Below are 9,599 nucleotides of genomic sequence, written 5' to 3' on the forward strand. Positions count from 1 at the left end.
TGGACCGTGAGGTGACGGCCTGACCACACGGGTCTGCTACACTGACATAACTTATGCACGTACTCTCACATCTCTGGCCTTTAATGAATTCCTCCTTAGCTGTGCCTTTTGGTAAAGGACCCAGGAGACTATTTTGTGCCAAAACAAGGCACTGCCATAAGCCAAAACCAACAGCTTTTAAAAATCAGCTACGTAACCAACATACCAAGATCTTAGCATAATGACTGATTCCCTAGCATCGTTCACCCTGGAGGCACTTCCTGTTGGCTGAAGGACACCAAATACAAGAAACCATGCCCGGTGTGCAAAGACGCGCCCCTTCAGGGATGGGGTGCCGATGCTCGTGTTATCCTGTGATCCTCCTGGGAAGGAGACTCACCTGCAGCTGCTGGGAGAGGCCTGCTGGCTACTCGGATGAACAGAAGAGTAACCATTGAACTTGGCTAAGGCTAGGAGGGTGTCCTGGCTCTCCATAACATACCACAACTTTGTGGCATGGACATCTTGACAGTGAGGTTTCTGAAAATATGGGGCTGAATGGCATTGTGGAGCAAGAATGGTTCCTTGGATTTCCACAAGCACATATTCCGATGACCTCTAAACACAACCTTGATGCTGTTATTGTCAGGATACTCTTGTGAGATAGGCAAAGGCAAAGCCAGCTCCACACTTTGATAGATGGTGGAAGGAGGCAGAGGGAGGGTGAGTCACCAGGCAGAGGAGAGCACAGAGGAAACGGGACTGAGGCCTGTCTGATTCCTGGGTGTGTACCTCTGGCTTCTTCCTCTCTGTAGCACTCTCCTGTGTCTCCACAGGGTGCAGCAGGTTGTGGTTCCACAGCCAGAGGCCCAGGCACCCCACCATCATGGAAGAACCAGGCCCAGGGGCTCTTGGGAAACACCTCTAAGCTTCTGGTCTACAGGGAGGGAGAGACAGGCAGCTACTCATTAAGGACACAGTCGGTGCCGGGCACCGCACTCTGCCACAGCTTCCAGGCACACATTAACTTAATCTTTGCGAAAATCCAAAGATGGAAGAATTCTTAGTGTCCCCACTTAACACATGAGGACAGTGCTGCTCAGAGAGAAAAGAAGACTGTCCCAAATCACATGGCCACAAAATGGTGAACCGGGATGGCCAACCTAGCTCCTCTGATCCCACTGTTGAAGCCGCCAAGGTGACCTCTGAGCAGCCCTCTATGACAGGCCAGGGGTGACAGAGGGGGGCTCTTGAGCAGATGATGAACAGGAGAAAATGACAGATGCCGACAGTCACAGGAAGGGGACAGATTGCCAGAACACTCGCTGTGACAACTATTTTTAACCCAAAACAGCACAAGAGTGTTTATAAGAATCGTACATACTTGTGAATTCACCATTTGGGATGGGATTTACACAGAACACACTTACACCTCTCCAAACAGGCATCCAGCCACTGAGAACTCTAGGTCGTTCCATCAAAATATGACCATACACAGGCTAGGTGTTTCAACTGAGAATGAGACTAACAAATGTGTTTGTAATGGAATACATTTACGAATAATCTGTTAAGGGGCCCCTGGGTGGCTCAGACAGTTTAGTATCCAACTCTTGATTGTGACTCAGGTCATGATCTCAGGGTTGTGAGACAGAGCCCCGAGTCAGGCTCTGCAATGGGTGTGGAAACTGCTTAAGATTCTCTCTCCCCCTTCTCCCTCAGCCTCTCCCCCTCTCTTCTTCTCAAAGAAATACATGGATAAATATATAAATCTATTAATAACCATTAAGAACTTCTGGGACTGCATGTCTTAGGCCAGATAAAACCTTTGATGCTACTATTTACCAGTGTCCACAAGAGAGGAAAGAAGGATATACTTCACAGAGCATCACAGCACTAATAATCCATGTCTCAAGTCTTTTGGAATGAGGCCAGATCTAAACGAATGAAATCAACCTGAGCATGGCTCCTTTTTATATGCCTCTACACGGTTTTCCATCACTCCTCCATCTTCATGGAAAGCCCCTGTCCCATTAGGTTCATGCCAACTGCTACACCACCCTCTCTACCCAGCCCCACTGCCATCTCCTCCTGACTTCCACACATTCCCCCCATCATGCAGAAAGCCTTCAGCCCCACCCAGGTTACCATCATTGTTCTGGGAATTTGACACGCCTGGGAGCACCCCCGCCCCCCACAGCCATCCTCCTGGGAGGCGTTGACTTGCTCAGAGCCAGGGAGGAAGTCTTTACCCCGCAACCAGCTACTCCCTCCACCGCCACACACCACCCCTGCCCGCAAACACTGTCCCCAGTTAACTGCTCCCTGAAATACCCAACTCCTGCATCCCACACTGACCGCCCTTCCACCCTCCACTCCCCGTGGGAGATGATCTCCCCCACAACCGGCCACTCAGGCCATGGCCACTCCCCGTACTGTCCCCAGAGAAACCGCTCCCTGAAATGCCGGACTCCAGCATCCCACACCAACCTCCCCTTCCACCCTCCACTCCCCACGGGACATCTCCTCCTGGACGTCCCACAGACACCGCCCACTCAGGAGGACAGAAACAGACACCAGTCAGAAAAATTGCACTGGATCTTAAGTCCTTTAATGACTTTTGCTGACAGGAGAGCAGGCCTCCCTCGTCTATGCGCGGGGCCGGGGACTAGATGAGGCTGTTGGCTCTGGGACCCAGGCAGCACCACTTTCTGGGCTGGGGCACCCCTCCACCTGAGGGCAGGCGCTGTCCTCAAAGAGGCGGCTCAGGTGTTGGTGGTTGTCCAGGGCCCTCTGCACGTGCTCTGGGGTGATGCGTATCTTCTTGTTGTTGCAGGCCTCCTGGCCCGCCAGCTCGAGGATGTTGGCCGTCAGGTACTCCAGAACGCCGGTGAGGAAGATTGGTGTAGATGAGCTCAGGCGCTGAGCGTAGCAACCCTCTCTCAGGAGGCGGTCCACGCGGCTAACCGGGAATTGGAGCTCAGCTCTCATGGAGCGGGACAGACTGTGCCTCCTATGTCTAGGATAGTGCCAGGGCCTTCTTCTCCCAGGCATGATGGTAGCTGGGGTTTGGCCCTGCCTGATGGTCCCAGGGGCCTGGGTCTGTCTGGATACCAGTGCTCGCTCCTGCCCACTGTGCCCCTCTCTGGCCCGGGAGCTGCCTTTAAGGCAACTCGGACATTATGATGTCATTGATGACACTGGGCCCTGATCAGGACCTGCCTAGAAATGTCTATGATGGAAACCTGGTCTCCGTGTTGAACTGCTATATGAGGGAACTTTAACATTCTACCTGATGTTGGTATTCTAGCAAGATATGTTTGAGTGAAAAATGTTTCCTTGGCTATAGGATACCACTCCAGGTATTCTAGCCTTATGTTATCTTTGAGCTCTTTTATATCCCTTTTTAAGTTGTAGGTCACCGATATGCACAACCTCCAGCATAGGCTCAAATAATTCCTTTCTCACACAGTAATCAAACCAATTTTGCCTCCATGTATGCTTTCATCTCACTATTCCTGATTAATATTCCTGTTTCTATGCTTTGGATTCTCTTGTGAACAAGCTAGAATATCTGCCAATTTGCTCATGTGATAAAATGCTTTAACATGTGTTCACATCTGAATGAGTACCATGATCTTATACTTTCATAATTATCTTTAACTGTTTTAGAAGAAAACACCATATGTCCAATTGTCTCATCTACCAGAGCCAGGTAAACTTCCATGCCAGAGAAGAGGCCCATATGAACACTTAAAGCCCAGGCATGTCTTTTCTTGGCTCTTCAACATGACTCTAATGTACCAATTAGTACACTGTTAACTCTTTACAATTTGTTTTCTTCTCTACTTGTTTGGTGTTTCTGTTTTGTTTTTGGTTCATTTTTAGCCAGTAAGTTATTCCCTGCCCCTGCCAGCCAATCTACTTTCTGTCTATATAGGTTTGCCTGTTCTAGATATTTATATAAATGGACTCATGTGAGACATTTTATACCTGGCTTCTTTCGCTTGGCATGTTTTCAAGGTTTGTCCACATTATAGCATATGTCAGTACATAGTTTATTTTTACGGCTGGAGAATAATCCATTGTATACATATATCACATTTTGTTTATCCATTTATTAGTTGATAAACATGTAGGCTCTTTCCAACATTTTGGCTGTTATAAATAATGTTGCTGCAAGCATTTGTGTATAAGATTTTGTGTTAACATCTGGCTTTGATTTTCTTGTATATACCTAAAAGTGCAATTGCTTGGTCATGTGGTGAGAATCTGTATTTACGGTCTAACCCTCTGGGATCTTTCTAAATAGATTGATGGTTTGTAGAGATCTGGTCCCCACTGGGTGAGAGACAACAGAGAATCTGGTTTGTCAGTCTTTTTGTTTGTCTATTTTTAGTACAAATCAACTCAGAATGTCATGCCCTCTGGGAGGAGAACACCTCCTTGGTATCTGTACCAGGGAGGTTTACTGTTTCTGTGTTTATACTCGACCCATGGATGAAATAGTAGAACTGAGGCTACAAGTTCTATTTGTTTGTGCCTGTACATCTATGTGTCTGTAATCAGAAATGCCTTCATCACTGATTTTGTGAGTATATAAAGTCTTCCTACCTCCACATGGTACTAATACATTAGCTTATAAATTTTCAGAAATTAAAGGCGCTCTACTCTGATTGGGTATCTAGATAAATAATTGCTTACATAAACTGAATATTACTCAAATACCCTGAAAATAATGAAATTAAATTTCTGACCCTTTAATGTGCTTAATTAACAAAAATATTCTTGTAGAAACTAACTCATTCATTTCAAGAATTTAAATTCAAAGTGAAATAAGTCAGAGAAAGACAAATACCATACGATCTGACTCCTATGCGGACTTAAAATGGGCAAGGGGAAAAAGAGAGAGAGGGAGAAAGACAAGGCAAGAAACAGACTCTTGAGAACAAATAGTGGTCACCAGAGGGGAGGTGGGTGGGGTGAAGCTCAAATAGGTGATGGGGATTAAGGATTGTACTGGTGATGAGCCCACCAGGTGATTGATGGAATTGTCCAATCACTATACTGTATACCTGAAATATAATACTGTTATTAACTATATTGGAATTAAAATATCTTAAAGTAATTTAAATTCATATAATTTAAATATTTGGTGAAAAGGGTTACTTTAATCTTTAGTGTTTTTTTTTTTTTTATTTGACAGAGAGAGAGAGAGAGAGATCACAAGTAGGCAGAGAGGCAGGCAGAGAGAGGAGGAAGCAGGCTCATCGCCGAGCAGAGAGCCCGATGCGGGGCTCGATCCCAGAACCCTGAGATCATGACCTGAGCCGAAGGCAGAGGCTTAACCCACTGAGCCACCCAGGTGCCCCTAATCTTTAGTTTTTAATAAAAGCAACTGTCTTCTCTGATTTATCAGTGTCAAGTATAATATAAACATTTTTTTTTTCTACTTGGGTATGTTTTTCCTAAACTTATACAGGTTTACTGATTAAGTACAGTAGCATTACTTCTAGTTATTAATACTATAAAAAAAGAAATTTATTTTTAATAAAGTTGAACCATTATTCAAACAATCTTTTATTATCACAGTAATAAGATTTTGCAGCTTGAGGAAAGTTCCAGACAAGATAATATAAAAAGAAACATGAATCTGTGTTAAAATTTTGCCAAATCTGTCTCAATTTTGATGGGCTTATTCATAAGATTATAAAAATAAGCTTATGGTTCCCTTAGAATCAAATATTACAGTAATGCAAACCTAGAATTCAGCTTTCTCTCTGTAAAAATGATGTTTCCTTGGAGGACTTCTCTTACTAAAAGAGAAGTAAGTTGCTAGAATTAAGTTGCTAAGAACTAAGTTGCTCTTAGTAGAAGGTTGTGAAAGTTCACTCTTCATACCATTTGGTAATTTGTTCAAAAGCAGAGATTTCTTATCTCACCAAAATACTGTATATTTTATTTCTAACTTACACATCCTAATTATGCTCCTTAAAATAGACAAATACCATACATTTCTAATAATATTAAGGATTTGTGTTTATTTAAATATTGTGTTTATTAAATATTATATTGTCACTTTTATTAATAAGTAGCATTGTTACAAGCATTCATATTCACCCAAGTGCCTATTGGTGACTCCTCAAGGCTGGCTTCCCTCTATATTCCTGCACTTCTGCTGAATTCTGCCTTAGGTGGGACACTTCCTTTACTCTTGACGTTCCTGGTAGATTCTTCTCTAGACTGAGGACCAAACAGTCATGCACCTCCTGCCATTCTATCCATTCACATTCTACCTAGTCATTCCCAAGGCTGTCATCACCTGCTTCCAGATCCCTCACACATCACCTTTATCCAGAATTCTTGCACCAGTGGCCACGTCCTACCTGCTCTGGCTGTACCCTTGGACTAGACTAATTTAGCCCTGCACCCAAGAACATCTTGCAAAGTCTTCCACAAAGCTGGCTGTACTCTGCACCAATGTACCACCTACCATGTCCTTCTCTTTCTAGCTTATACTCTCTAACCTGAACTTCCTACAGAATACTCTTCTAGCTTGGCTATTCCTCCCAATCATGTAGTTCCTGCCATTCCCAATCGGTTGCCTGCACCCTTCACCTATGTACTCTTATTGGAACTCTCCTAGGCTGACTGCATCAACTTATGCATTCCAGTTGAATCCCCCTTTAGACTGAATTCTTCCTCCATCCGTTTACTTCCTGTCAGAAAGTACATTAAGCTGGCTGCAACCTATGTCTATGCACATCCTTTAGAGTCTATCCCCAGCTCACATCCTTTCTTCACCTATGCACCTACTGTCATATCCTTGCCTGCACCTCGCCAAAACTGGTTGAATCCTCCACCCATGCACTTTCCTCCAAGTCCGCTGTCTTAGCCTATTCAGGCTGCTATTAAAAAATTCAACAGAGTAGCTTATAAATAACAGAAATTCACTGGTCATGGTCATGGGGGCTGGAAGTCCAGTATCATGGCACAGCTATGGTCAGATGAGGGCCCTTTTCTGGGTCATAGACATCTCACTGTATGCTCACAAGCCAGAAGCACAAGGGATCCTGCTGGAGCCCCTTTTGTAAGACACTAATTCCACTCATGAGGGCTTCACTCTTATGGCTTAAACACCTCCTAAAGGCCCCATCTACTAATATCATCACATTGGGCATTAGGATTTCAACATGTAAATTTTGGAGGACACAAACATTCCAACCACAGTTTTCTCCCCTAGTCTGGATGCATTCAACCCTAGGAACCTCCTGCTAGGTCTCCTTTGAGACAGGATACTCCCTCTTTGAATGTCTCTATCACCGCATCATCTACAATCCCGAGTGCCCTCTCCACTTAAGTCCTCTTTTCCAGATATATCCTGGGCTGGCTCTATTCACCAGGGACTTTCTTCAATATCCTATGAACAGGTTGTTTGTGCTCTCCTTTCAAGTATTTCCTGCTGGGTCCTATGCTAATCTGACCACATACTCCACCTCCTGCCAAGTCCTTCCCAAGACTGGATGATCTCTATACCTACACACCTCCTGCCAGGTGTAACCCGAGATGGGCTGCACCCCACACCAATACACCTCTACCATATGCTTCCCTATGATGGCTGTACCTTCCATTCATGCACCACCCAACGTGTCCTCTCCCATGTTGGATGTTCCTTCCTTGTAGGCATATCCTACTGAATCCTCTCCTAGGCTGGCTACACAGTCCACCAATATACTTCCTGAAATATCCTCTCCTAGACTGGATGCTCTATCTACTCATGCACCTCCTTCTCCAACCTCCATTAGTCTGGCTATAGTCTCTATCCATGAGCCTATTTTAGAGTCTTCCCATAGGCTGCAAACTCTTACACACATGAACTTCCTTGCTTAGACTGGCTGCACCCTATAGGTATGCACCTCCTGCTGAATCCTAATTTAGGTGGAATGATATCCCTACCCATGCTTCTTCTAATGTCTGCTGTCCTAAGCTGGATGCTCCCTCCACTCATGCACTTCCTACTAGAGGTTACATAAGGCCAGTTGTGCCTTCCACACATGCAATTCCTGCAGAGCAATCCTCTAGGACACATACATCTGCCAACCATCAAATCTTGTCAAGTCTTATGCAGGCTGTCTGAATCCTATATCCATGAAACTCCTCAGGTCCCTCCCATAGGCTGGCTATATTCTGCATCCACACACCCTCCGCCATGCCTTCCACAAGCTGGAACCAACCCTCTACCCAGGGAAATCCTACCATCTCTTCCCCTAGGCTGCCTGTACCTATTATTCATACACCTAGCCAGAGTTATCTCCTAAGCTGGACACTCCCCACACCGTTTACTTCTTGCTGAATTCTGTCCTAGAATTCCTGCAAACTTCATTCATGCATATCCTTCCAGTCTTCCCCTAAGTTGGAAGCTCTCAAAACATTCACTTCCTGCTACCTTATCTCCCAAATTGGGCTTCACCTTGCAGGCAAGCACCTCCCTCAAGGTCCTTCTCGACAAGACTGATCAAACGTTGTACCTGATAGAAGTTTAGACTGGTTTGACTGTAACAGCTAGACTCTCAACTTAATGTGATATTCTCAAACTGTAATTTCTTATCTCCATCTCAGAGCTCAGATGTCTATTGCATGTACAAACATTTCTTGCCTAGATCTCCTGTTTCACAATGTGCAAGAAATAAGTAGTTTTTAGCATGCCCTTCCTCTTTCCAGAGCCACCTATCCCATGATCTCTACATACAATAGCTTTGGTTATTTCCCCCACTCTGAGATGTTATTGCCTTAAATTTTGAGCATCTCTTTATTGCAATAGTCCTTAATAAAGTCTTTCTTTACTAGTATTTGCGCTTGCCTTTTTTTTTTTTTTTTAATCTTGACACTATGGTGACATGACTTGGATGGAGTTGTGACTATTTCATTAGATCCACCATTTTCACACAGTTAATAATGCTAGTCTCCAGGACCCTTTGAGCCCTTTAATGGCTGGGGAAATTGAGATACATGGTGAACTGCAATTCCTTATCCTTTTCTCTGACAAAGGAGCAAAGGATTTTGTCTGTTTCAGCACAGTAAAGACTTTACTTTCTCCTTACATTCTTACTCTCCTGTTTCTCTTTCTTACCTGTCTGTTTCTGAGTGAGATCATTGACCCTGACTCTTTAATGGTAAATCACATCTTGTGTTTAAGACCAAGACCTTTAGCACTGAGAGGTGTTCATTTCATTATCCCAGAAAACCATCAAACTCATGATATCTCCTAGAATGCTCCTGCACAGCATACATGCTCCATCAGTCCAGTTTTACTTCCAACTAAAATTTCTAAGAGTAAAAAATTTGTTAAAGAAAACACAGAGCTTGGGCATCCTCTTTGGAGATCTTGGTTATCTCCAAACTGGTTTGTTTGCTAGGTGCTGTACACACAAGATCTCATCAAAACAATGTTCTACTTATTCTGTCTAGTATGAACAGGCAGAAAAACTTATACCCAACAGTATCTTTTCAGGAGCCATTATTTCCTTCAAAGACCATCTCTTCCTTACCCAGTCTTCTAAGACCTCTCACTTTCCATCCTATCTCCTCCTTTTAGCTCCCTTGAATCCTTCACTTTGTCATCC

At 44.2% G+C, this 9,599-nt stretch overlaps 1 protein-coding gene across 1 annotated transcript; it reads right to left on the reverse strand.

Moving 5' to 3' along the window:
• Positions 1 to 2,565: 2,565 nt before the first annotated feature.
• LOC125091946 (histone H2A-Bbd type 1-like) lies at positions 2,566 to 3,094 on the reverse strand. Its single transcript, XM_047716111.1, is given in 2 exon segments — positions 2,566 to 2,700; positions 2,703 to 3,094. Coding segments are annotated over 2 exon segments (384 nt in total). The 5' UTR covers positions 3,031 to 3,094; the 3' UTR covers positions 2,566 to 2,644.
• Between the last annotated feature and the right edge of the window lie 6,505 nt (positions 3,095 to 9,599).

Source organism: Lutra lutra, chromosome X (genome assembly GCF_902655055.1).
Source record: "Lutra lutra chromosome X, mLutLut1.2, whole genome shotgun sequence".
Taxonomy (NCBI): domain Eukaryota; kingdom Metazoa; phylum Chordata; class Mammalia; order Carnivora; family Mustelidae; genus Lutra; species Lutra lutra.